The sequence below is a fragment of the Zootoca vivipara genome, chromosome 14, assembly GCF_965207765.1.
Source record: "Zootoca vivipara chromosome 14, rZooViv2.hap1.1, whole genome shotgun sequence".
In the NCBI taxonomy this organism is placed as follows: domain Eukaryota; kingdom Metazoa; phylum Chordata; class Lepidosauria; order Squamata; family Lacertidae; genus Zootoca; species Zootoca vivipara.
This window is the reverse complement of record NC_142597.1, coordinates 2682651-2710594: the sequence shown is the minus strand read 5'-3', so window position 1 is coordinate 2710594 and position 27944 is coordinate 2682651. Positions and strand designations below refer to the sequence as shown.

The 27944-nt window shown below is 48.3% G+C and overlaps 1 protein-coding gene across 2 annotated transcripts in view; it reads left to right on the top strand.

The window, feature by feature from the left end:
- Positions 1-412: 412 nt before the first annotated feature.
- Positions 413-27944, top strand: part of PHYHIP (phytanoyl-CoA 2-hydroxylase interacting protein) — a 54026-nt gene continuing 26494 nt past the window's right edge. The window contains exons 1-2 of one of the 2 annotated variants that reach the window (XM_035139788.3): positions 627-765; positions 886-1084. In XM_035139788.3, the coding sequence (XP_034995679.1) occupies positions 1032-1084 (53 nt within the window). In that variant the 5' untranslated portion in view covers positions 627-765; positions 886-1031. Of the gene's footprint in view, positions 766-885; positions 1085-27944 lie in introns of both variants that reach the window. The other variant, XM_035139789.3, reaches the window with a different exon arrangement.

Here is a 27944-nt window from a genome sequence, read left to right as displayed (position 1 = left end):
CAATGCCCATCAACTTTGGGGACCGCCCCCCCAATATTTTATTGGGGGAAGAGTTGATTGTTATGCACCCCCTTATGAGAAGAGTCCCTCGGCGCCTTGCAGATCCTTCTGGACTCCCATTCGTGTTGGATCCGGCGCCGCAGCCTCCGGCACCGCAGCCTCGACCTGGCCCTGCTGGGCTTGCCTCCCTCCGCGGCGGCGGCGGCAACTGCAACGTGCGCTCCGTAAAGAGAGACTGCGGAGCAGCGCGCTGCGTTGCGCGCTCTCTCCTGCGCTGCCCGCCACCCGCCGCTAGGGGCGCTGCGCTCGCGCGTCTTGGCGCAGCCATTGGCTGCAACCCTAGATGCTGTGCAGGCTGAGACCTGATTGGCCGAGAGGAGCCGAGCTCCAGGTGCACCTCGATTGCCTCCCTTCCACGCTGCTCGGATGAGGAGCCTCGCTCTTCTCCTGCTCTGATTCTGCTGGTTTCGTCGCGTTGCCGAGAGTCCGGAGGAGCACAGATCGGGCTGCTCTCTCGCGCTCTCCGCGGGTCTTTCTCTCTCCGCCCTTCCTGCTTTGGCATGGGAAGCAGCTGCAGGATCTAGCTGGAGAGACCGCTTCGGGAACCAAGTTTTGGCTCGGGGAACGCGCTTTTTGGCAAGCGCCGCCGATCGCTTGGCTCTGTCTCCCTCTCTCCGACCCGTCTGCTTCCAGGCTGAGGCGCGCTCCCAACGCAACCGCAACCACGTTAACTTCCCAGAGGTCCGGGGTCTCCTGCGGAGCCAGGTAGGACGGTTATCTTCTTAGAGAAATCTCGTTTAAAGGAACATAGGCGTGAAAGGGAAAGAGATAATTCATTTCCTGCCTATTCTACTTATTATGTTTATTGCCCGCCTTTCCTTCCAGGAGCTCAAGGCGGCATACATGGCCCTCCTTTTCCTCCTTGCCACAACAACATTATCAAGTTGGTTAAGCAACCCTGTGAGGTACTATAGTGGTTGCAGGGCGAGACCAGAACTGGTGAGGCGCAAGTTCCAGTCTCCACTCACTCGATGACCTTGGACCAGTCGCTGCCTCTAAGAGTTAATCTGCCTGCTCAGGAAAGGTTTGTTGTGAAGACAAACTGTATGGGGAGAACCATGATGTATTACATGTATTACATTAGATGTATAAACTATTACAGGTTTATACATGTAATAAACAAAAATTAATAGCAAGCCAAGCTCCCTGCCCCAAAGAGCTTACAGTGCAGTAATCCAAAGGTCAACTGTGTAGGAAGGGAAATCAGAGGGGCAAAGCTCAGTCGGTAGAGCATGAGACTTTTAATCTGAGAGTTTGGGGTTCAAGCACCACGTTGGGCAAAATATTCCTGCACTGCAGGGGGTTAGACTAGATGAGCCTCAGGCTCCCTTCCAACTCTACAATTTTATGATGCTTCTCTGACAATGACTCCCTTAAAAGCCTCAAGCAACTCACTTCATCTTCTCAGGGGACACATTTCGCCAAACCTCATGGTTTCCCCCTTTAGAGTAAAGGCCAAAGGCAGCTCCAGGCAACAGGACTTTTCTCCTCTGCTGAATGGGGTGGGGTGGGAGGGGAAATGTTTGCTCTGGAGAATTAATGGATCTGGGGGTGGGAAATGCTGTAGGAGTGACACACTGCTGCAGCACAGAGCTCCCCACTCAAAAACAAACCCATATATTGTAGGACAGGCAGCAGGATCTGGTCCATACAATGAGACCAGATGGGCAGGACACAGATCCTGTCAACCAATTCCTCTTCACTTTGGAATCTACTTACCGGTAATGAAGGCAACTGGACCTGTCAGACTGAATTTCATTGTCCCGAAGGAGCAGATGATGATGCAATAATAATAAAGCAGAGGGCTTAGGGAAAAGAAAAAGTGTGGGGTGGGGGGCACAGAGGCCACACGGATGGAGCCTGTTGGCTTTGTGAGCCAGTCTGTGTGTACGTTTCAGATAGGTTTTTGATATATGCAGATTCAAGTGATTGTATGTCCATGCACAAGTCTGGGGCTCTAGACAAGGTCTCAGAGAGCATGAGTACACACCTCTTGCATGCATAGGCAAAATGTATGTCGCAGTGAAAATGTGAAGTCAACTTATTCCATGCACAGTCTTTACATGCTGGTTTAAGTGTTTTATAACTATCCATCTAAGTACTTGTGTGCACAGATTTTAGAAGTAAGGAAGAGGTTTAGAGGTAGCGCAAACAGCAAAAAGTCCCAAGTTTAATTCCTGACATCTCCAGGGAGGACTGGGAAATATCTCTGTCTGAAAACCCAGAGAGCTGCTGCCCATTGGATCAGTGATGTGATTTGGTGTAAGGCAGATTCTTGTGTTCCTAAGTAGAGCCAGTGTGGTGTTGGAGTGTCGGACTAGGATTAAAGAAACCTGGGTTCAAATCGCCAGTCTGTTATGAAGCTCAGTCAGTCTCATTCAGCTGTGTGGGGTGAATATAATATAAGAAACTTGGAATATAAATAATAAAAAATAAAGCAAGGGTTTATGTGTAGGGAAGATGTGATTTTAAAAAGGCATTTTGTATGAAGGCATATGTAGAATAATTAGGATCTTAGTTATTCAGATTTTTCACTCTGCCTTATTAAAAAAAACCTCAAGCTTGGCATTTCAACATTTAGGTCAGAAGGAACTTTTATGTATTCTTAAGTGATTCTATTTCTTTAAGTGGATACAATAATGCTAATTCAGATCTTGTGTGACTCTGATGTGTGTGCCTAGCTGTAACAGTACACATGAAATGGTATTGTGGGGACATGCGGGGTTGCGCATGACTTGCACATAATTATGGGAATGTTGGGAAAGATGGAGGGCACTAGGAGAAGGGGACGACAGAGGACGAGATGGTTGGACAGTGTTCTCGAAGCTACGAACATGAGTTTGACCAAACTGCGGGAGGCAGTGGAAGACAGTAGTGCCTGGCGTGCTATGGTCCATGGGGTCATGAAGAGTCGGACACAACTAAACGACTAAACAACAACAACAATGGGAATTCATAAGTGTGCAGAACTATGAGGAAGTTACATGATCAGCCAAGAGAGAAAGTGTCTGCATGAGACTGTGAAATATGTGTGCCGACATATTTGCAAGTGCGTTATCATGAGTGGTTGTGAAACTATGGACATTTACATTAGCATAAGCAGGGCTGCTTATGTGCATGACTTTGCTTGGGGAGTAGTGGATGGGCGTGCAAGGTTCTTAATGGGTATGTGGACATTATTTGGATGTAGGGCATTCAAGTACACATGGAATATGGGGACAAAGATATTGCTGCAGGCAGTGCAAGATTCCAGGGGTTCCAGCACTCATCCAGGGTTTGTGTTTCCTTTGGGAAATGAGGCACAGCAGAGACCGTGGAGTCTTTATGATATATGGTTCTGTTACACATACCATATTGTTCGCTCCATAAGATGCACTTTTTCCCTCCTAAAAAGGAAGGGCAAATGTCTGTGCATCTTATGGAGCGAAGGCACTGGACAGCAGCAGGATCCCTTGAGTGCCGCTGCAGTCACGAGTGGAGGGGTGCCTCTGCCGCCGGAGCCATGGCTCCTGGCTCTTGCTTTGCTGGCTTGACAGCGAGCTGGGAGGAGGAATGGATGGAAGCCCTGTCCGTCCCTTCTCCCAGCTCGCTGAAAAGCGAGAGCTGCTTACACGCTCTGAGCGGCTCTCGCTAGCAGCCTCCCCTTTCCCCTGAAGCCCCGGGAAGGTTTGGAAGCGGCTGGCAGGCTGTTTGCCGTTGCCCCACGCTCAGAATATTTTTTTCTCCGTTTTCCTGCTCTAAAAACTAGATGTGTCTTATGGTCGGGTGTGTCTTATGGAGCGAAAAATATGGCATATACAAACCTCTATGGAGAGAGTACAGAGCTTTAACATCCCCAAAAGGGCTTATTTCTTCCATAGACTCAGCCTTGGATTCTAACATAAATCAAACATTGTGCTCTGCCTTTTTGACCTTACAGAGAAGCTCAACTGCAACTCTGGATTTGGCCTTCTAACTATCTAAGAGCTGGAGGAGGGGCCCTACTCAGTTGTCACCTGGCACAGGGTCCCCTCTCCTTTGCTCTCTTAATGGCCCATTACCTTTCCGTTGCTCTCCCATAATGGCCCATCGCCCAGGCAAAAACACAGAAAGCTAGCCTGGCTGATATTTTAACCCGTGCTGGGTCCAGGGGCTCAGGATCAGTCTGGCACCCACAAACTCATAACACTGTATTTCATATTATGGGGTATGGATGTGTGAATCTGAGTGTGCAGAGTGGTATTTGCAGAGCCTTAAGTAGGGAGAGCCAGCATGGGAATGAAGAGAGAGTGTTGGTCACCATCCGAGGGCCAGAGTAGATGTGACATTTGTCATAAGAACTTAAGAAGAGCCCTGCTGGATCAGGCCAAAGGGACATCTTGCCCAACAGCCTGCTCTTTGAGGAGTCTGGGAATAACAGGTAGGGAGGGTTCCAGTGCGCTTCTTTCCTGCTTGCAGGCTTCCTAGAAGCACCTGACATTCAAAGGCATTCTACGCCCAGTGGTGTAAGGAGCACACAGCCATGATATCTGGTAGCCACTGACAGCCTTGGGACATCGCTTGAGCTTGTGCAGCTGGTTTTTGTTTAACAAGTAGTTGGTGTGGAAGGACCCCCACAAGCTGGATTGGGACCAGGGTGTGGGGAGTTCCCAGTGGGAACCAAAGCCTCCTCCATATTTATTTGCAGTGGGAGGGAAGCTGCAGTCAGGGCTGGCAGGAGTTTTCCTTACACTGTGAACAGAAAAGGAGCTGAATCTAACTGGCACCAGGCCGGGCGTGCAATAAAGAGTTAAAGCTGTTGCGTCACATTCCCAGTCTGACCTGCCTCCAGCGCTGGCTAATTTTTAAACAAAAATCAGGTAGGCAAGGCCTAATGGTGTGAAAAAATTATAATTTGGCTCTGAGATCTGTCTGGGTTGGTATAATTATCCCAGTGATTTTTTTTGGGGGGGGGGGGAGTTTTGTGCCTATGCCTTTTAACTCTGATACATAAGTAGATATATTTTTTCACAACAATAGGCACTCAGATGGTGGCCTAAAAGACATCCAGGTCCTTTTGAAGAATCATCACACAGAACCTGAAGCATACTCCCCACTCACTAAATTCTTTTGATTTTATTTCTTTTAAGCTGATTCTAATATTGTATTTTAAATTGCTGTAACCCTTCCTGGGAACTTTTGGTGAAGGATGTGTAAGAAATTGAACAACAACTACAACTGCAATAATAGTGCATCCTAAGTTTTAGCTGCCGGTAAAAGGAAGGAAACAGGAAGTGGGCAAAGAGAAGTTTTTCTTCGTGTCTCATAAAACTAAAACCCAAGGCTATCCAAGGAAGCTGAATAGTGGTCTAAATGGCTCTTCCACTTCCTCATTTCATCCTCATAACAACCCTGTGAGGTAGTTTTGGGTTGAGACACAGTGAGTGGCCCGGAGTCACACAGTGAGCTTCGTGGCTGAGTGATATTTAAACCCTATTTTCCCTGGTCCTAATTCAATCCTTTAACCCACTGGGTGTCAAAAGGTATGGCAGGAGAGGATGGCAAATGTGGCAGGAAGATTCAAGGACAGAGAAATATTTAAACATTTCAGTGTAGAATAGTGGAGTAGAGTATCACAATGATTATTTTTATTTGCAGAATATGGATAGATATCTAGAATCCCCTTTTAAAGCAGGGGGATTTGATGGGCACCAAATTTAGTGGACAGAATTGTCCATGCCAGGCATGTAGAACCTCGCATCTCCTCCCAAGGCCAGCCTCTACCCAGCTGCGGTCTGCACTCCCCAAGTGATTTTTGCTTGGCTGGACTGTATCCTTGAGCTGCTGATCATGCCATTTGTCGGCCTTGATGGAGGACTGGCAGATTGGATGCTTAGAGGCCTCTGACTTTTGTGTGACTGGAATGGGTACATTGCACAAAGGAAGGGACACATTCATTGGTCCACACCCATTTGCCTCTGGCATGCAGCCCCTTAAGGTTGCACATAAGGGGATGTGGCTCTCAGGCCAAAGAAGAGGGATTTACTTCCACATATTGCACTTAAGAATGGAGAATTTTAACAAACAGCAACTTCCCTCAATCTGACTACAGCCAGCCATAGACCAAATCATCTGGGGAGTGCCAGGCTGGGGAAAGGTTGGCATCTTTCTGGAAGGGAGCAAACCTGGTGGCCTCCATGGCAGAAGCTGGGGGAGATTCAGGTGTCTTTGCATGTGCATCTGAGAAAGAACCTAGCGGAAATGTCTGTGGTTTTGAGTAGCTATCTGCAGGGATGTGAAGGAGTTGGATTGCTGTGAGTGGGTGCATATCCACGTGGCAGTGCCTGCGAACATGTGAGTGGAGGAGAAGCATGAGGCCATGTGAGCTTGTCGGGGGGGTGGGGGGGGGGCTGCGTACTGAGCCTTTTTGTTGCTGCTGTTTCCTGACAGGAACATTTTGACCTGACCGTCATCCTGGCTCAGGTGATTGTTTTCCTGTAGATGGGTGGTCCATATTAATGGAAAGGCCCATCCCTGCTCCCTTTGGTGGCAGCCAGGCCCTCATCTCTTTGGCCTCTTTTTCTGACGCCTCTGTTTCAGCTTTTTCTCGGGGAGGCTGTGCAGGCACGTTTCAAGGGAGGTGCTGTGGGAAACACTCCAGGGACATGAGTGGGGGGGGGGACATGAGTGTCCACCAAGGAGTTCTGGGTTTGCTCCCTGCGCCTTGGTTTGGAGACCTCCCCTTCCGCTCTCCTCTCTGTGCAAGTCCTTGCTTAGCCAGTATTGCAAAATGTATTTTATTCCATGTGACCCACCCGCCCAAACTCCCACACCCCGTTCTGCTGTTCTTTATGTTGGCATGTTGACTGGGATTACAAGCATGGCATGTTATGCTCTTCCTCCGAAAGGGATGTCTCATTTCTTGTTTTTTGAGGCATTTAAAAAAATAACTGAAGCAACTGAAGAGATTGAAATGGCATGAATCCAACACTTAGGGAGATGTGTTTGCCTGCCTAGGTGAGTCTGTATGCAGGGGTTTGGATTAGCTTGGCTATGAGGAAAGGCTCTAGCGCCTGAAGAAAAGACAAGCAACAAGGGGAAATATGACAGAGGGTTTTTTAATTTCAAAGTATGCAGAGAAAGTGACCCCCCCCATTCATTTCTCATAACATCTCTTTTGGAGCTTATTGCTGCTGCTGCTGCTGTAGTGACATTTGTATTTTGCCTTTTCTCCAGGGACTTCAAGGTGGCCTACATGTAGGGTTGCCAGACTCAATAGAGGACAGGACTTCTGTGCCTTTAATTGCCCTGCTCTCTTTTGAGTCTGGAAACCTTAAAGAGAAACCCTTTGCTTTGAAATGAAACAAAGGGTCTGCTGGTTTCTCTTTAAGGTTTCCAGGCTCAAAAGAGAGCAGGGCAATTAAAGGCACAGAAGTCCTGTCCTCTATTGAGTCTGGCAACCCTACCTACCGGTACATGCTGCTGCTTGCACTGTATTTTATCCTCACAACAACCTGGTGAAGTAGGCTAGACTGAGAGACAGTGACTGGCCTAAGGTCACCCAATGAGCTTCATGGCTTAGAGTACAGCAAAAGGAAGAGCTTCTGGATACAGTGCGCAATTAACTCAGTGGAACAAGGTGTAGGCAATAGCCTGTAAATTAGATGGCTTTAAAGAGGATTAAGTAAATCTTGTCAACACCTGCAGTAGAACCTCCAGGTTAACAGGCAATATATCTCTGAATATCAGGCACTGGGGGCAAATGAGTTTGTCAGTTCCCCAGAGACCTCTGGCTGAATGGTTTTAGAAGCAGGTTAGTGGAGCAGCTAGACCTGTAGTTAGAACTAGTTGGCCTGAGACTATTTAATTACGGAACTGCATGCACCTAATTAAGCATCATCCCTTGCTGTGGTTCATCCCAGTTGCAGACATGCACACTTTATTTCTCTCTCATACACATGCTTTTAGAGACAAAGCAGCATTTTTGCAAACACCCACATATTCTGGCACACAGGAGAAGCTATCTTCTGGAGTGATGTCCAGGTTATGGAATTCCCTTCCCCTGGAGGCTCGATTGGCCTGCTCCTTATTGCCATGTATGGACTGTTAAGAACTCTTGGTTCCATTTAGGGGTGTCAGAGAATTCCGAGGGAAATGGGAACAGAAATTGCCAATGTTTGCTTATGCATCCAATGTCCAGAATGAAAATCAATCCCGTCCCTCCAGCCCCCCTAATTTGCCTGGGGTGAAATAATATCATGCCAATGTAGTTTGTGTAACATGTAATTAATTACGTAATTTACGTTAGTTATGCAATTTTGCCACAGCGGATGGCAAGACTAAGAATGTTGGCTTTGGAGATGAACTGCAGCAGAACGGAAAGAGTGCTGCAGGTGGCAAACGCAGGGCACAATGGAAACCGATGGCTTTGTACACCCCTACTTCCATCGCACCTTCAGTTATCTCTGCCCCAAATAACTGTATGTTCCATGGGCCAGATTTACCGTAACTATAATCCAGTGTGCTTTGGAGATCAGCACTCCCTCCCCCTCCCCAGGGCAATGGGGCTTTCTCCCTCTACAAAGCAGATGCTCCAGCACTGAAGAATGGTAACCTCCTGCTCAAGGCAGAGGGCAAACAATATTCCATGAAGTACCACTCTATTCTGTCTTTGTCAGACCACACCTGGAATAATGTGTCCAGTTTTGGGCACCATAATTTATGATGGGGATTGACAAGCTGGAAGGTGTGCAAGGTGTGGAAAAGGTTGAGGGAGTTGGGTATGTTTAGAGGAGATGGAGAGGAGATATGATAGCCATCTTCAAATACATGGAGGGCCATCAGATTGATGAGGGAGCAAGCTTGTTTTCTCTTGCTTTGGAGGCTAGGACTCAAAGCAATGGATTCAAGTTACAAGAAAGGAGATTCTGACTAAACATCAGGAAGAACTTTCTGACAGTAATTGCTGTTTGACAGTGGAATGGTCTCCCTCAGGAAGTGGTGGACTCTCCTTCCTTGGAGTTTTTTAAGCAGAGGGTGGATGGCCACCTGTCATGGATGCTTTAGCTGTGATTCCTGCATTGCAGGGGGTTGGACTAGATGACCCCTGGGGATGCTTTCCAACTCTATTATTCTACAATTCCTAACAGATGGCTCTCCAGCCTCCTATTGGAATCCTTCCTAGAAGGTGATTATTATGCAACCTCCCTATAATGCATCTTTCGAAAGAGAGAGAAGGAGAGAGCCAACTCTTTGCTCTTGCCAATCGCTCACGCTTTGCTAAGCAACTCTCTCCCATTTCCAGAATCTCTCCCAGGTTACCAGGAGCATTTACACCCACATGCTTACCCAGCCACGTGCTGCTTTCTGCTGCTTGAGTCAGGCCGGAATCTGACGCATCCATTGCGCACGAGTAGCAGCCGCCTGCCTGCCAGCCACTGTCTTCCTTGGATCTGGGAGTGCTTTGGGGCAGGATCTTGGTCAGCTTGGAATTTGGGAGAGACACGCTGCCAGGATTCCTCACCTGCTCACAGTCAAGCTGCTGGGTTGCATCCTCCCCTCCCCTCTTTCTAAAGGGCAGAATTCAATCTCAAACTAGTCTTGTTCCACTCACAAGTAGGAATGGAAGAATCCCTCTGTTTTTTGGTCCATATAGCTTTTGCATGTATTCATTCACAAGTCTGTTTTGGCCCGTTTCTGTGGTGTATTTTTAATTTGCACAAAAATTAACATTTCAGTATGTATTTTTAATGGCTTTTCTCTCAAAATAAGCATTTTGATATATTTCATGAGCTGAGAACTGTGCTAGAGCATTTGGAACGGACAGCAGCTGGTGGGTAACCAAGTTCCACATTAGTCCAGGAGGTACTGATCTGGTTAGTTCATATCAGAATTTACAAAGCTCAAACTTCTCGGGAATCCCTAATTACTCTATAGCAGGATTTCCAGGTGGCATCCCCCCCAACCCCCCCAAATTGATTCATATATAACTGAAGAGTTGGAAGGAACCATGAGGGTCATCTAGTCGCGTCCCCTGCAATGCAGCAGGGCCAGCTCTACGTAGACCCCCGGTGGCGCAGTGCACCATGGCGGGGGGCTGGTAAGCTGGGCACCAGCCTGGCAAGGAGGGCGCCGCGCGGAAACCAATTGCGCCCTGCGAGGGCGGGGCGGGCGGTGGGGCGGGTGGCGGGGTGATCTCCGCCCCTCGGCACCAGGGCGCGCGATCTGCTCAAGACGGCCCTGCAATGCAGGAATCTTTTTGCCCAACGTGGGGTTCAAACCCATGACCCTGACATTTAGAGTTGCTTGCTGTACTGACTGAGCTATGCAGTTGGCCATTCTACACTGACAGGCAACAGTTCTCCAGGATTTCACATGGGGAATCTCTCCCAGCCCTAACTGGAGATTCCAGGATGGAATCCAGGACCTCCTGCACAACATATGCTCCACAACCATTAAGCTACAACTATGGAGACAATATTTGTATTTGGGACCAAGTGGCTCTCGCACAGGAACCAGGTCACCCCTGAGAAGACGCTGCTACACTCTCATTGAGGGGACTTTCTGAGGGCCGAGCAACACAGGAACCTGACCCATTCCAAGTCAGACCATTGGGCCATCCTGCTTGGTCTGATTGGCAGTGGTTCTCCAGGATCTTCAGGGAGGCAGAACTCTCTCAGCCCCACCTGGAGGGAGAATCTGGAGCCTTCAGCCTGAGAAGCAGTTGTTCCAGTGCTGAGCAATGGCCGAAAGAGATCACTCAAGAACAGGGTCCCTCATCAGTCACATTCTTTATTGTCAAAGGCATTAGAACATAGCAAATCTTCGTATGACATAAATTGTTCCAGTGCAGCAAAATTGTTATCTCCATAGCAATGGGTTTGCCTCCATGGAAATATCGCCTTTGTTTTGCCTACACTTTGAGTATTTGATCTTAGAAAAGGGTGTTCTTACAGGTTGACTTGCCCTGTAGTACGCAGCATGGCTTACTTGTGCAAGTCATCTAGAGTGACCTGCTGTGCTGGCTCCATTCTGCAGTTTACCCAGCTGGCAATCTGCATTGTGCCATAAGGATTGATCAAGGGACTTGTTTTATCCAGGCTTGCTGTAGCTGAAAAGAAATTATTTTAATTTTGAAGTACAATGGTATCTCGGTTTTTGAACGTAATCTGTTCTGGAAGACCATTTCAGCTCTGAAACGTTCAAAAACTGAGGCGCAAAGAGCGGCCTGCAAATTTAATAGAGAAAATTGAGAAAAATAATATATACACTCAGCGGAAGCTGTTCAACTTCTTTTTTAAAATATATTTTTAATTGGTTTTCCAGTTTTTACAATGTTTGACGTCATAAAAAAAGAACATTTTATCCCTTGCTCTGCCGAGCTTTTGACTTCCCTCCCTCAGTCTTCTGGTTTTTTATAACACATTTATATTTCCCCACATTTTTTTACATTTCCATTCTGATTCTACCTTATATTATTAAACGCTTTAATCACACATAGAATGTCTCTTATTATAAACGTTGTGAGATTTATCTCAGTCCTGCCAAGTGTCTTTATATGTTTACAATGATTATATATATTACTAGCTGGCCCTGCCACGCATTGCTGTGGCATTGTTTGTGAAATTAGGAAGAAAGGAAGAAGGTAGTTAACGTTTTGAAGTGTGGTATTTATATTAGTATTTTGTAGGTGTGGTAGCGATGTCAGAGTTGGCGTTGCTGGGGAATGTGACTGTGTAAAGTTATGGAGGGTTTGTCCGATATGTGGCATCTTACCTGGACAGTGGATGAGGTCTGTCTGCCTGTGTGGGCTGGGTCCTGGGGTGGGCTGGATCTCGGGGGGTTGTTTGAGCTGTGTAGAGGTATAAAGAAGGTTTAAATTAAGGTGAATTTTAAAAAAATGGGGAAACAGAATAAAATGTGTAGCGGTCTGGTGGATGTTCCTTGATTGGGGGTGTGGTGCGGGGGGGACGGACGGACTGTGTAGCGGCCTTGTGGCTACTCCGGGAGGCCGTATCCTTGATCTCTGGGGCGGGCGGGGATCCCTGGGAGTGGCCTGCTGTTGAGACGGCCTTTTCCCTGGTGGGGGTGAGATGGGTACGGGCAGGATCTATGGGGCGGGTGATCCCTGGGGAGTGGGCTGGTGTCGGGGCAGCCTGTGGCGAGATCTCCCCGGAGGGTGCGGATCGTGGATTGGGCAGGATGGGGAAGGGGGTGATCTCTGGGGGGCCGGGGATCCCTAGGGAGCGGCCTGGTGTTGTGACGGCCTGCTCCCTGGCGGTGTCAGGATGGGTAGGGGCGTGATCTATGGGGTGAGCTGGGATCCCTGGGGAGAGGCCTAGTGTCGGGGCGGCTTGCTCCCTGTAGGTGGCGGGATCTCCGTGGAGGACGTGGATTGTGGATCGGCCAGGTTGGGGAAGGCCGTGACCTATGGGGGGCGGGGATCCCTGGGGAGTGGGCTGGTGTCGGATCAGCCTGCTCCCTGGAGGTGGTGTGATTGGATCGGCCTGTTCCCTAAGGGGGGAATCTGTGGGGTAGGTACCTCCGTGGTGGGAGGGGGTCCTTGGGGAGCGGGCTACTGTTGGTGTGGCCTGATCCCTGGTAGAGGTCTGGTCTCTGGGGTGGGCTGGGTGGTGGGGTGGTTGGAGAGTGGCCGGGATTTTGGCAGTAGGTTGGATGTTGTTTGTTGGATGTCCACTGGAAGGGGCAATTTTTTTGTACAGAAATCCAGGTTTCTAACTCTCCTAGGTTTGTGTATGGACAATGTAAGTAGATAGAGGCATGCACACCCGATGTTGTAGGCAAATTTGAGGCCGATCGGGTAAGCAGTTGTGGAGAAAGGTTCGGTCAAACAAACATGCACCTTCTGGATTTTTATATATATAGATAAATTTACTCCATTCTCTCTGCAACGCTTGGTCGCTCTGGTTCCGGATTCTCCCAGACAGCTTTGCCAGTTCTACATAATCATCATCTTCGTCTGCCATTCTTCCACAATTGGTAACTCCTACTGTTTCCATTTTTGGGCTAATAAAATTTTAGCAGCTGTTGTTGCATATATAGTGATTTAGATAATCCTGTACTTGAAAAATTTATACTTTGGTTCATCCTGGTGCATTCTGGGAGTACCAGAAAGGTTGCTGAGATTAGAAAACCCCAGCTTGCCTGAGAAAATGCCTTTTTGCCCTTTAGAAAGAATACTTTGTTAGGTGAATCACTCTCCCTCCCTAACTGTGTTTACCTACACCTGATTTATCTGTTAATGTGCAGTCTGTTGCAGTTGTGAAGGGGATGTTTATTTGAAACTTGTAAGATTACAGGGGGTTATCTGCCTAATTGGCTTAGTGTCTCCAGACATGTGAAGGAAGAGCCTGAGAAGTATTTGGGAGGTTCTCCAGTTCCCAATTTTGAAGTACAGTACTAAATTAGGGGCAGCTGGTTTACTACTTGGCAGCTGAAACATCAATGTGTATTAAGTGATGATTGGCCAGTTTGTATCTATACCTTTGTTTAACTGGTCAAATCGAGACCCCTCGTGGTATAATTTTGGTTAAATATGGGAAGTTGAAAAGTTGCTTCATGCCATTATCCTGGAGTGGATGTCATCATGCGCTTGTCAAAAGTCCTTGCCGGACGGAAAGGCACTTAGACTGGTTACCTTCGCTACTTATCATGGGTGTACCCAGGATCAAAACTAGGGGGGGGGACACGCCAGCCACGCCCCCCACCCCCAGCCACCCGATTGGTTGGCTGGCGATGATGTGGCCGGGATCCTCCCAGGAGGCGTGGTCAACGTCCACGCCCCCCAGAGGGGGGGGCAGTTTCCAGCCGTTGGCGAGGCAGCACATGGGCCTCCCGCGCTTGCGCTTCTGCCTCGCCCGCTCCTTTACTGGCAGCAGTGACTAAAACGAGGCAGCAGCAGCAGCGAAGCTGCCTCCGTCGAGGGAAACCTAGACCTGGGCTAACTTCAGCCCACACTCCTTCAAGTCACAGCGAGCACAGCACAGAAAGTGCTGCCCCACAATGCTCCGCGGCACCTCATTTGCATACATGCAAGTTAGCCCAGGTCCAGGTTTCGCTCGACGGAGGCAGCTTTGCTGCCGCTGCTGCCGTTTCGCTTCAGCCGAGCAGGCCGAGGCGGAGCACAGCTGGCAGCTGCCTGGCAGGGTTCTGGACCATGGCGGCTGGTATAGTTAAGACGGCCTTGCCTGCTGCGGCAAGATCGTGTACCCAACCGAGAAGGTGAACTGCCTTGACAACAGCGCGCGCCGCGAGCTATTTTATACCATTCCCCCCTTTTTTGCTTCTGGGGGGGCAGCTGCTCCCCCTGCCCCGCACTGGGTACGCCCATGCTACTTATGTGTAAGTTAGTGAGAATTTAAAATGTTTTTACTTCTAATTTGTTGAGAACTGTATATTTGTAGTTTGCTACTTGTTTCTTGTTCCTTAATAAATTCTAAAAAGAACAATTTGTCTGGGTTTTGAATATTCTCGACTCCAAAGCTAATTTTGTTACCCGGCTGCTCGACCCTACCAAGAGTCTTTTGTCTGCATTACTTCCGAGTAGCACAGTGGCGGCAGTGAACTACCTGATTAAGTTTTGTACAAAAACCGGGATTAGGCAAGGGAGCACCTCGGTTTGCCCTTGTGGAAATCAGTGGCTCCCCGGAAAGGGAGGCTGGTGCGGAGGGAAACTAAGGGGGTGTCTCTTGCCCGATCCCTAAGATCTTTAAAAGATCACTACAGCATAAATAAACAAATTTTGATCAGCTATTGATATCTCCCCTCCTACCATTTCTAGCAGAAATGCTTCCGGTCTCTTTGGGAATGTGTGCCTAAACATCGTTTTTAATTCGTTATAAATACTATCCCAGAATAGTTTATCACACATCCACCACAGATGATAATAATCTCATATTTTAAACCTTGCATTTCCAACATTGCTTATTGCTTGTTTTATACATTTTCGCTAGTTTAGTAGGAGTCAAATACCATCTATTATCAACTCCCTATATGTAGGCCAATTACCTTTCATATTTAACCTCTTGACTGGAATTGTCTCTGCTCGTGAAATCCACCATGGTGTTTTACGTTCTAGTGGTACCTCGTTTAACGAATGCCCTGCTTAACGAAATTTCCGCTTAATGAAAGGATTTTTCGAGCGGAGATTGCCTCGCTAGACGAATTCATTTTATGAAAAAATTGTCTAGCGAATCGCAGTTTCCCATAGGAATGCATTGAAATTCAATTACAGTGGTACCTCGGTTTATGAACACAATTGGTTCCGGAAGTCTGTTCATAAACTGAAGCGTTCATAAACTGAAGCGAACTTTCCCATTGAACGTAATGGAAAGTGGATTAATCTGTTCCAGACGGTCCGCGGGGTACTTAAACTGAAGCGTTCATAAACTGAAGCGAACTTTCCCATTGAAAGTAATGGAAAGTGGATTAATCCGTTCCAGATGGGTCCGCGGAGTACTTAAACTGAAGCGTTCATAAACTGAAGCATGGGTGTAATTGGTTCCGGAAGTCTGTTCATAAACTGAAGCGTTCATAAACTGAAGCGAACTTTCCCATTGAAAGTAATGGAAAATGAATTAATCCGTTCCAGATGGGTCCGCAGTGTTCATAAACCGAAAATTCATAAACCGAGGTGTTCATAAACCGAGGTTCCACTGTAATGCGTTCCTATCGGCAAAAAATAATAATAATCAAAAATCAATGCATTCCTATGGGATTCACTAGACGAATTTTTCGTTATAAGAAAAGACCCGTGGAACGAATTAAATTCGTCTAGCGAGGCACCACTGTAATTCTTTGTATCTAATCCAGACTTCATACAGTGGTTATATTATTGCATGATTTAGGAAGCCTCTGTGAACTTTAACTTTATCTTACCACAAATGTGCATGCCACCCGTATCTATTTTCTAAATCTAATATGCCTGTATTTTCCAATTTCATCCAATCCCTTAACCATGAAGCATGATGCTTCAAAATATATCTTTAAATCTGGTAGCGAGAATCCGCCTCTTTCTTTTTTATCTGTAAGAAGTTTATATTTTATTCTAGGTTTCTTCCTCTGCCAGATAAAGCTTGACAATGCTTTTTGCCAATCTTTGAACTGTTCTATTCCACTAATCACCGGGATTGTCTGAAGTAGAAATAACATCTTTATGACAGAGATTCTTCCCCAAAATGACAATTTCAGTCTGTTCCAAATTTCTAATTTTTTAAAATGTATTTCGACTTCTGTTCAACTTCTGAGGTGTGCTTGAAAATGGAAGCATTTATTTCCGGTTTACAGTGTTTGAGTTCCGAAACGTTTGTCAATGGAGACATTCGAAAACCGAGGTACCACTGTATATGCTTTCTGAAAGCATATTGCACCATTTCCTTTCTGTTCCCTACATAGAAGAGTTTGGATTTGATATCCCGCTTTATCACTCCCCTTCAGGAGTCTCAAAGCGGCTAACATTCTCCTTTCCCCTCCTCCCCCACAACAGACACCCTGTGAGGTGGGTGAGGCTGAGAGACTTCAGAGAAGTGGGACTAGCCCAAGGTCACCCAGCAGCTGCATGTGGAGGAGCAGGGAATCGAACCCGGTTCACCAGATTACGAGTCCACTGCTCTTAACCACCGCACCACACTACACCACATAATATCCCCCAGCAGCTTTCAATTGTGGCCCTTGTACAATAAGTACCACCTCTCCCCATATGAGCCAACCCAGACCCTGCGATCATCATCAGAGGCCCTTCTCCATGGGCAACACAAGAATGGGTCTTTTCTGTGGTGGCTCCTCATTTGTGGAGTGTTCTCCCCAGGGAGGCTTGCCTGTCACCTTCAGTACATATCTCTAGCTGCCAGGAGAAAATGTTTCTCTATAACCAGGCCTTTGGCCGATTAAGCAGTTTATGGCCTTTTAAATCTGTTTGCAGGAGGGGGGTTATGTTATGTATTAAGATAGGCTGCAGTTCTTACTCAGGGCCAATGAAGGATTGAGAATTGTCGCTCACTGATTGGTTAGTTAGTTAGAAGTTGTTACTGTTACAAGTTAGTATTATATAAAGCAGCCAGCTAGGCTGCAGTCAGTCAGATTGAAGGAGAAGTTCTAACTGCTGTAATAAAGAGCTGTGAATCTAACAGAGCTGTGTCCTTCGTCCATCTTTCCCAATATTCAACAGGTTATTGGTTTGTTTTTGGCTTTCTTGTTATGTATTTTGTGTTCTTATTTTGTATTTTTATGCTGTGAGCCACACTGTGATCTTCAAATGAGGAGCAGGATATAAATTTAATAAATAATAAACATTCCCCATTGCAATCCGCTGCATGTTTATTCCGAAGTGAGGCCAACAATGTTCAGTGGCTTCTACTCCCCCAGGACAGCATCTTCGGTGTTTTCCTCCCTACCATCCTCATGGAGACCATTGTGATTAATTTACTAATGCACACAAGCTGGAACGTGTCCAGAAGAGGGCAACCAAAATGGTCAAAGGCCTGGAAACGATGCCTTATGAGGAACGGCTTAGGGAGCTGCGTATGTTTAGCCTGGAGAAGAGAAGGTTAAGGGGTGATATGATAGCCATGTTCAAATCTATAAAAGGATGTCATATGGAGGAGGGGGAAAGATTGTTTTCTGCTGCTCCAGAGAAGCGGACACGGAGCAATGGATTCAAACTACAAGAAAGAAAATTCCACCTAAACATTAGGAAGAACTTCCTGACAGTAAGAGCTGTTCAGCAGTGGAATTTGCTGCCAAGAAGTGTGGTGGAGTCTCCTTCTTTGGAGGTCTTTAAGCAGAGGCTTGACAGCCATCTGTCAGGAATGCTTTGATAGTGTTTCCTGCTTGGCAGGGGGTTGGACTGGATGGCCCCTGTGGTCTCTTCCAACTCTATGATTCTATGACCTTGCTTTTGGAGCAGAGCAGGGCAGGATGTTGCAGAATAATTAAAAGAGCATAAAGCAGGCAGTGAAGGGCTTGCAGCAACCTCTTAATAGGATGGGGAAAGGGGTATGCACAGCCAACAATCCCTGGTGTGAAAAAAGGTGACCTAAACATGTGCACAAAGTATCTCTGTGAAATCTGGGAGGGTATAGGAGTTGGCAAATTGAGTTAAAAGACCTGTCAGCTGGAGTAAAAGGATCGGACAAGAGTAGACCAAGTTCAGGAAAGAAAAAAAGGCTCTGTAGAAATGCAAAGCAAAAAGGAGCCAGAGAAGGGTCAGACAGGCACTGACGAATGACTTCCTCGAATCCCAGTCCCAAGGCACATCTCTTGCCAATGCCTTGGCAGGCCTGGCAGCAGCTGAATCAAAGGGCAGTGTTAAAGCCATGCCAGGCCCCCTTCTGGGATGGCTCCCCCTGCTAAACATCTTATCTGGATATGGGCCGCAACCTTTCTTTCAGGCTTTCGTGCAGCTAATAGCTAAAGCTGGTCCCCCTCAGAGAGTGCTGATAACCAGAAAATTAAATGAGCATTGAAGGCTGGTGGGTGCTGGATGTTAAATGTACCCATCTCCTTGGCAGATGTGGGTGGACTAAGAAAAAATGTTTGGGAATATGGACTGCAATCAGAAAAAGAGACAGAGCTGTCCTGCCCCCCCCCCAGCCTTGGAATTTGTGCAAAGGCATCAGGGGCGTACCCAGGATCAAAACTAGGGGGGGGGAAAGCCATGGTCATTCAGGAGCGGGGCCAAGGCAGGGGAGGGGAGGGGCCTCAAAGTGGGAATGTGGGCGGGGCTACAGGGCCAGCGGGCCCGACGACTCTGCGGAGGCAGCTGCAGCCGCTAAATGAACTCCCTAAACTCTCTCACACGAAACCCCCCTGCTCTGAAGCAGGGCCGTCTCTAGGCCCGGGTCCGGTGGCACGGGGTGCCAGGGCTCCAGGCCACCAGGGGCGCCGCTGCGCCCGCTGAGAGGCGCGGCGGAGGCCGCCCCAGGCGCGCCTCTCAGCTGTTCAGCGGCTTCAGGCTGCTTTCCGGAGGCGCACGGGCCTGGGGCCGCCTCCGCCACGCGCAGGGGCGTCGCAACAGGGGGCGGGCAGCACCCCCTGGCCCAGGGCCGGCCCTATGGCCAGGCTGGGTTGCGCAGGGCTCCGGCCCTCCAGGCGGCAGCCGCGCAGTGAGCTGCGCCCGCCGCGCCGGGAAACGGGGCGGGGTGGGGGCACCAGAGGGATCCGTCACACCACGGTGCCAGGGCGCCAGGTATGCTTAAGACGGCCCTGCTCTGAAAACACCGCTCCCATCCATTTACGGCTAGCCACCCCCCTGAAAAACCCCTTTGGGCCCCGCTTTCCCTCCTCCAGGTCCCCCCGAAGCCTTGCCAGTTCCCACCCTATATATCTGGGATGGGGAAGGAGCTCAGAGGTCTGCTAGTCCTGGGGGGCCACCCCCCCGTGGCCTGGGAGGATACTGGGGACCCCCCGCCAAGCTGAGACCCTCAAAGAAGAAGAAGCTGCCACCGCCGCCACCCCATTGCAAGGGAGCAAAAGGTGGGAAAGGTGGGGTGGTGCAGCGCAAGCGAGTGAGCCCCCCCCCAGCTGCGACCCTGCGGTGGAGGCTCCCCCGCCCTCAATGCCCCTCTCTCAGCAGGGGCAGCAAGGGAGAGTGGCTGGGGGGCATTGCAAAGAAGGAAACAGCAGCCAATGCCAGGAGAGGGCAATGCACGCAGGGGGAGCGGAGAGCTGTGCCGCCTCCCAAGGCAGCTCCTTTCCTATTGCCAGGGGTGGGGGGCAGCGAGGAAGGGTCACTGCCACTGGGCTACTCCTGCCGCCGGCAATCCGGCGCAAACGCCCCCACGCAGCTTCCTTGCAGCAGCCACGACCACCGCCTTCGGGCGCCACCCCCCACTCCTCCTTTGCGGGCTTCTGCCCACCGGGGCTGAACTGGCTCCTATCGGTGCACTTCCTCTCCCGGCCCAGGAGGAGTCTTAGTAGCAACTGCTAACTCAGGGGGGGTAGGGGGTGCGGAGGGGGGAAGGGGGCGATTTCCAGTCCGCGGAGCCGACGATTGCAGTGCAGCCTACCGGGAGGTAGAGCGCGGCAGTGGCTGCAACCAATGCAGGGAGCCGCATCTCCTTCGCTTGCCAGCCCAGCAGAACTCTTAGGTAGGAGAGGTTGCCGCCCGGCAGGGCTTTCCATTGGGAGGTGCGAAGGCTTTAGTGGGTGGGGATTGGTGCAAATGTAGGCAGGGCGGGCTGAGAGGAGGAGCCGCCACCGAGGAGCCGCGGCACCAGCAGTGTTTCCTTCCCCCTCCCCTCCTGTGTCAACAAGCGGGGCGCCTGCGCAGGGTATTTGCTTCCCTAGTCGGGCCTGCGGTTTGGCCTTCTAGGGGGGGGCAGCTGCACCCCCCTGCCCCATGCTGGGTACACCCATGAAAGGCATGCTACTGCATTTGGAAAACTGATGCAGACCAGTGCTGCCCATCTAGTTGCCTGTCAAAGGCTAGCTTGAAAACGTCCTACCACTTAGTGAAACTGTCAGAAGAGTCACCTCATTTCATAAGCCTGCCAGCTTGTTGGAAGGTCTGACAGCAGCTGATTTCTAAAGGGCAGCGTTAATGGTCAGTACAGACCCCCAGAGAGATGCCCTGGCACAGCTTGCCAGCATACACAGCTAGGAGAGATTTGGCACAAAGGAGTTGTTTCTGTTTTGAGCAGTTCTTGCTGGGATCTCACCCTTTCAGGGTGACATGGAGCTAATGTTGGTGCTTTTATGGGGAGCTGGTGGTGTGCGGCTCCTGTGACAGAAGTTGGTTTTGTTGTGCGGGTTGGGTCACCAAATGTTTTCTTTTTTCCCTGGCAGCAAAAGGTTAACAAATGGCAGCTTCTGATTCCGGGAGAGGGAGTTGAAAAGGAGAGGTTTTGGAGAGACAGGTTTTAGGTTGGGAGATAGGGAGGGAGAGGAGGGAGAGTTGGTTCTGGGTAGAAACATCCACTCTGAGGAAAATATCACAAGCTAGAGAAAGGAGTCTCTGAGCTTAGTGTGAAGGACAGTGTGTGGTGTCCTGTGAGAGTAATAGGCCAGGAATGAACTGGGAGGCTGAGGCTGAGCCAGGAGAAGTAGAAGCTGGGAAGAGACCGTCTACTTAGGTCTCATTCTAGTCAGCAGGGGAAAGATTCTTCTATGGAAAGAGAAGACTCCCAAACCAGTTAAGAGGGGTGTGTTGATCCCTTGGGTCTCTTACTTGGAGCACCTCAAGAGTAGGGTTGTCAAAGGGGTGTGTAACTGACAGGAAGTACCGCCTTGTTTAAGAACCAAAGTATTAAGTGGCAACAGCTGTGCAACAACCGAGAAAGAACTGAAGTGAAATAACTGGAAATAAGCCGGGCATTTACCCTTTACAGTCATACCTCAGGTTGTGAACACTCCATCGACCCTCCACCTTGGTGAAAGTGGGTGGAGCTGCTGTCAGTTGTACTTCTGTTCCCATCTCACTTCATGTTGGCTACCCCTGCTGTATCCTTTCAGCAGGGGTGAAACTAGGCTTTATTTCACCCAGGTCAAAGACCCAGATTGGCACCCCCCAAGGCACATATGCATACACACACACATATAGGCTGGGAGCCTCAATGGCGCCCCTGGAGGCTTCACCTGGGGCAAAAATCCTGGTTAGACACCCCCTCTGCCCCCGGCTATGGCACTGCTTTTAGCTCTACTGCCTCTGAACAGGTGCCCCCTTCATAGCTCTAGCTCTTTCCCAGATCCCTTGTGGCTGCCATATCACCCTCTGCAATGGATGGGGCTGTATCTTTGCCATGGAAACAACAGGGAGTCCTGCTGTGTCGCCATCCCTCAGTTTTTCGCCTTCTCAGAGCCTCGCCTTTGGCACAGCTTCCAGATGCCTCCTCCCAGAATTGTGGTGGGGCTAAATTGAGATAACCCCCATGTTTGCCATTCCGAGCTCCTTTGGAGGGTGGGCAGGATGAAAAAATGATGATACCCAACCTCTGACTGCTACTTTTATGTAACTGGAAGAAAACTAAACAGCAGGATAAGCAAGGGTGGTGTGGTGGGGGATCAAAATATTAATCAAGATGACCATATCTGCCTCCCCTAAATGGGATAATAAAGGTGACACTCTTATGCACACTTATTTGCAAGTCCAATTGAACTCAGTGGGACTTACTTTTGAGTAGACATAGATATGATCTTGCTGAAAGAGAACCTCAGTCAGGTAGTAAACAGTCAGGATCTTTGTAATAAGAACTTTATTTGAACCTATCCTTCCTGCGCTTCACCCCTGAAGCTGATTAAATGCTGCAGTTCAACCCTGAAGAATGATGGGCTCCCTGATCAAGCAAAGAGTGCTTTTTCCTACGCCTAGCCTCCAAACATCCAGGCTCATGACAGCAGTGCCTCTTATTCTGAAATTCAGTGCTAGAAATGTGTGGATTTTTAAAATTGCTATTGCACCCTGAGTAATTGTTGTTGTTTAGTCGTCTTAGTCGTGTTTGACTCTCCGTGACCCCATGAACCAGAGCATGCCTTCTCCTTTTTTATGTCTCCATGGACATAAGTCCATGGAGTTTTCTTGGCAAAATACTGGAATGGTTTGCCAGTTCCTTCTCCAACCCTGAGTAATACATAGCTGCCATATACCAAGACAAACCATCTTGATCCACCTAGCTCTCTTCTGACTGGCATCAGTTTTCCAGGGTTTCAGCATTTCTCTTCCCTACCTGGAAATGCCAGGAATTGAACCTGGGACATTTTGCATGCAAAGCCTGTGTTCTGCCACTATAGCTGCAAACCCTAAACAGAGTACGTGGTAAAAATATAGCTTATTTTGGGCTCTGCCTTGTTGCAAGTGAAGATATGGAGTATTTTAATGGTATTCTGTTTTTTACATCTTAAACAAAACAAAATGAAAGAGATGTTTCTGAATAAACAGTAGTCCTAGTACATTCTGCTTTTATATTCCTGGTTTTATTTATTTTAAGCCACCCATCTCCCGACAGCAAGAGCCACTTCAGGGACTTGCAGTCAGGAGACGGTGATTATGGGGCCGGCTGACAGGTTATTTTGCTCTCTGCAATCAGTTCTTGCTGATAGCTGGTTTGTTCTCTCTCTTTCATTAAGGGAAGTGGAGCTCTTGACTTTTTGTTTCAAGCTGGGTCTGCATGTGCGCAGATAAGTTTCATGCTGCTCCTTTTTGTAGCTCCGCTCATAGCTGCTATAGAGAAGGTAGATTTGGTGCTATCAGATGGATTTATTAGGCCCACCAGAGGGTTCAGTTCTAATCAGCTGAATTCTGACAGGGAAAAAAGCAGGCGTGGGGGGCTGCCAGGGAGACAGCTATAAATACAAGCAGTTTCTTCTCAGAGCACAAAAGGAGCCATCACGGGGAAAGGAGTTGGCAGGGAAGAGCGGTGATGCTGCCACAGAAGCAGGTGCTGCTCACGTAGATGGGAAATGAGTAAAGTCAAAGGAGAAAAGGGGGTGTGAAGGTGGCAGGAAGTGAGAGAGGGGAAGCAGAAATACAGCCTATTTATTCCATAACATGGAGAAGGGAATTGTGCGATGAATTTATTATTGGAAGTTATGGATACCAAACATACTATTTGATATGTATATTATGAGTATTAGTATTTATTTTGCAGATTGATAAACTTCTTCATGGCTGAAAACTACTGAAGTGGTGTATCTATATATATATATGAATGTAGGCATTGTGTGCGCGGAGGTCACAGCCTTTCTCTGTAACCGCTGAACCGTAATGTAAGGTCGGCCGCCCTGGCGCTGAGGGGCGGAGATCGCTCCGGCGCCCCCACCCTCGCAGGGCGCAGCATGGTTTCCGTGCGGCTTTGCCGCACAGCACCCAGCCTACTGGCCCGGCGCCCTGCACCACCGGGACTCTACCTAGAGCCGGCCCCTCTTGGCCACAACGTTCCATGCTCATCAGGGAGGGATCTGGCATAATCCCCTCCCCCAAAAAACCCCACACCTTTCACACCTAAAATAATGATTAAACACAAAAAGTGGCGCCCCTATTACACGTCACCAGCAGAACCTCTGAAGACTCCAGCAGCATCCAATAGAAAGGCAGATTGCACGCTGCCGCCTACAAAGCCTCTCCGACATTGGCGCACACCTCCCGAGGCAACAACTTACAGTCATTGCCTCAAACGCCTGCTTGCCATTTGAAGCTGCTGCCTGAAACCACCGCCTCCAGCGACGCACAGCCATCCACTGCCTCCCGCCGCTGGTGCCTCACGTTGTAGCCTCAAACGGCTGCTCGCAAACTCCACCTTCCCCACACCCCCAAAAAACCTCCCCAAAGGCGGGAGAAACTCCGCACCATTCATCCCCGCCACAATAAGCCCGATACCGCCACCTAAAAACAAAACAAAACCAGAGACCCAGTCCGGACTCCGCCGCCTCCCCCCACACTACCACCTCAAGGTCCCCGATCCCCACAAAATGGTTTCTCATTCTACATACAGAAATCAACTGGACTGACAGTAGCTGAATGCCATGGGATCATGTCCTTCATGCCATCTGAGGGCAGCAAGTTCATTTAGGGGGTGCAGGATCGGCTGTGTGGCACACCCAGCTCCAACAGAAGCATTTATTTACAGAAGTATTCTGCCAGCATTTATTTGTGACATTTACATCCCAACTTTCCTCCAAGAAGCTCAAGGTGGTGTCCCCCTTTTATCCTCATGACAACCCTGTGAGGTAGGTTAGGTTGAGAGACAGTGAGTGGTCGATGGTCCCCCAGTGAACTTCATGGCTGTGGGGAGGACTAGAATCCTGCCTGAGGCATTTCCCTGCCTTATGGTGCATATATGGAAAATGCTATGAACATTCAAATTGCTAGGTATAAATGCTAGATATGTATGTCACCACCACCACCACCACCACCACAACAACAACAATCATTTATTAAAGTTCAGTTAAAAGGGAAATGGTTTGTTGTTGTTTAGTCGTTTAGTCGTGTCCGACTCTTCGTGACCCCATGGACTAGAGCACGCCAGGCACTCCTGTCTTCCACTGCCTCCCGCAGTTTGGTCAGACTCATGTTGGTGGCTTCAAGAACACTGTCCAATTGTTAGGAAAGAGCAAATACACCAGTTTCAGTTTTTCATTTTTCCCATCTTAAATTTGGTTCTCCACATTTTCACATCAGATTGCAACTTTTTTTAAAAAAAAGTTCTTATGAAAAGTTAACAGCATTTTAGTGCAAACTTCTCCTGATATACACATTTTTGTATACAGCTTTATACACACTTTTATAGCACACTATTTTCACAAATATATGCAATATTATGAGAATTTGGGAAGTTCACCTTTAAATGTGAACTGAATTGAATTTATCCTCCATCTCTACCAATGATAAATGACTGTTAACGTGATGCAAGAGCGGTCTACTCCCAAATCTATGTTCTACCAGGAAGATTACTGGGTAGCTTCACAGGATTGTGGTAATGCTAACATGAGGTGTCACCGTGAATGGTTAGGAGACAAATGTAGAGCTAGAGGTAGCAAGGTGCCAGCTTGCCTGAAGTCACATCCTCTGACCTGAACGTGTGTTTCCATGCTCTCACATTTCCAAAGGCTTATTGTGGTGATGCAACACAAGGCGTATGCTGTTTCTAATTCACGTGCTCTGGTGTTATTTGGCTGAAATTAGGCCTTTCACATGTCCCATTAATTCCTCTTGCTGCTGGAGAAGCCAAGGATAGGATTTTAAGCTCTAGAGAGTCATCAAGGAGCACAGCATCTTCAGAAATGATCTCTGAAGGAAAACAAGACACTAGCTGTCTTCCTAGTAAACACCTCTCCTCAAGGAATCGTGAGAATTCTCAGTCAGCAACCTCACAAAACCAAAGAAACTCCCATGATCTTTTTGGGAAAAGCCAAACTTGTAAAAGAGATTGTTGTTGTTTAGTCGTTTAGTCGTGTCCGACTCTTCGTGACCCCATGGACCAGAGCACGCCAGGCACTCCTGTCTTGCACTGCCTCCCGCCGTTTGGTCAAACTCATGTTTGTAGCTTCGAGAACACTGTCCAACCATCTCCTGGTAATACAAAGCACAAAAATATTTGTAGTGTAGATAGAACCAAACAGCTCTACTGAGGTCTCTTCCTGCAGCTTCCCCCTTCAGCATTAAACTCCTTGATTTTATTATTACATGATAACCTTCCTGAGAAGAGGCTGGCTGTTGGATCAGGCCAAAGGCCTATCTAGTCCATAGAATGATAGAGTTGGAAGAGACCACAAGGGCCATCCAGTCCAACCCCCTGCCAAGCAGGAAACACCATCAAAGCATTCCTGACAGATGGCTGTCAAGCCTCCGCTTAAAGACCTCCAAAGAGGAGACTCCACCACACTCCTTGGCAGCAAATTCCACTGTCGAACAGCTCTTACTGTCAGGAAGTTCTTCCTAATGTTTAGGTGGAATTTTCTTTCTTGTAGTTTGAATCCATTGCTCCATGTCCGCTTCTCTGGAGCAGCAGAAAACAACCGTTCACCCTCTTCTATATGGCATCCTTTTATATATTTGAACATGGCTATCATATCACCCCTTAACCTTCTCTTCTCCAGGCTAAACATACCCAGCTCCCTAAGCCGTTCCTCATAAGGCATCGTTTCCAGGCCTTTGACCATTTTGGTTGCCCTCTTCTGGACACGTTCCAGCTTGTCAGTATCCTTTTTGAACTGTGGTGCCCAGAACTGGACACAGTACTCCAGGTGAGGTCTGACCAGAGCGGAATACAGTGGTACTATTACTTCCCTCGATCTAGATGCTATACTCCTATTGATGCAGCCCAGAATTGCTTTTTTAGCTGCTACATCACACTGTTGACTCATGTCAAGTTTGTGGTCTACCAAGACTCCTAGATCCTTTTCACATGTACTGCTCTCAAGCCAGGTGTCTCCCATCCTGTATTTGTCCGTTTCATTTTTTTTTTTGCCCAAGTGTAGTACTTTATATTTCTCCTTGTTAAATTTCATCTTGTTTGCTTTGGCCCATTTGTCTAATCTGTTAAGGTCATTTTGAAGTGTGATCCTGCAAACTTGCTCAGGATGCCCTCAAGCCCATCATCCAAGTCATTGATAAAGATGTTGAATAAGACTGGGCCCAAGACAGAACCCTGTGGCACCCCACTAGTCACTACTCTCCAGGATGAAGAGGAGCCATTGATGAGCACCCTTTGGGTTCGGTCAGTCAGCCAGTTACAAATCCACTGAATGGTAGCATTGTCTAGCCCGCATTTTACCAGCTTCTTTGCAAGAATATCATGGGGCACCTTGTCAAAGGCCTTGCTGAAATCAAGATAGGCTATGTCCACAGTGTTCCCTTCATCTACCAGGCTTGTAATTCTGTCAAAAAATGAGATCAGATTAGTCTGACATGACTTATTTTTCAGAAACCCATGCTGACTTTTAGTGATCACAGGGTTTCTTTCTAGGTGCTCACAGACCGTTCGCTTAATGATCTGCTCTAGAATCTTTCCTGGTATTGATGTCAGGCTGACTGGGCAGTAATTGTTTGGGTCCTCTCTTTTCCCCTTTTTGAAAATAGGGACAACATTTGCCCTCCTCCAGTCTGCTGGAACTTTGCCTGTTCTCCAGGAATTTTCAAAGATAACTGCCAGTTGTTCTGAAATCACCTCTGCCAGAGACTTCAAAGAAGTGTGACTACCCAAGGTCACCCAGCAGCTGCATGTGGAGGAGCGGAGACGCAAACCCGTTCCCCAGATTACGAGTCAACAGCAGGATGCCACCAGATGCTGGTGGGCACCTGGGTGGGAGGGCTTTAGCCATCTGACTCTAGCCTTCTCCTTGAATTTGTCTCATCTGCTTTTAAAACTATCCAAGGTCACAAGGTCTGAGGCAGAGCAGACAAACTTCCTGCATCCTCAAGTCAGACAGACAGACGTTTTGCTCAACTGAGGGGTGTTCAGATATTATAGCTTTTT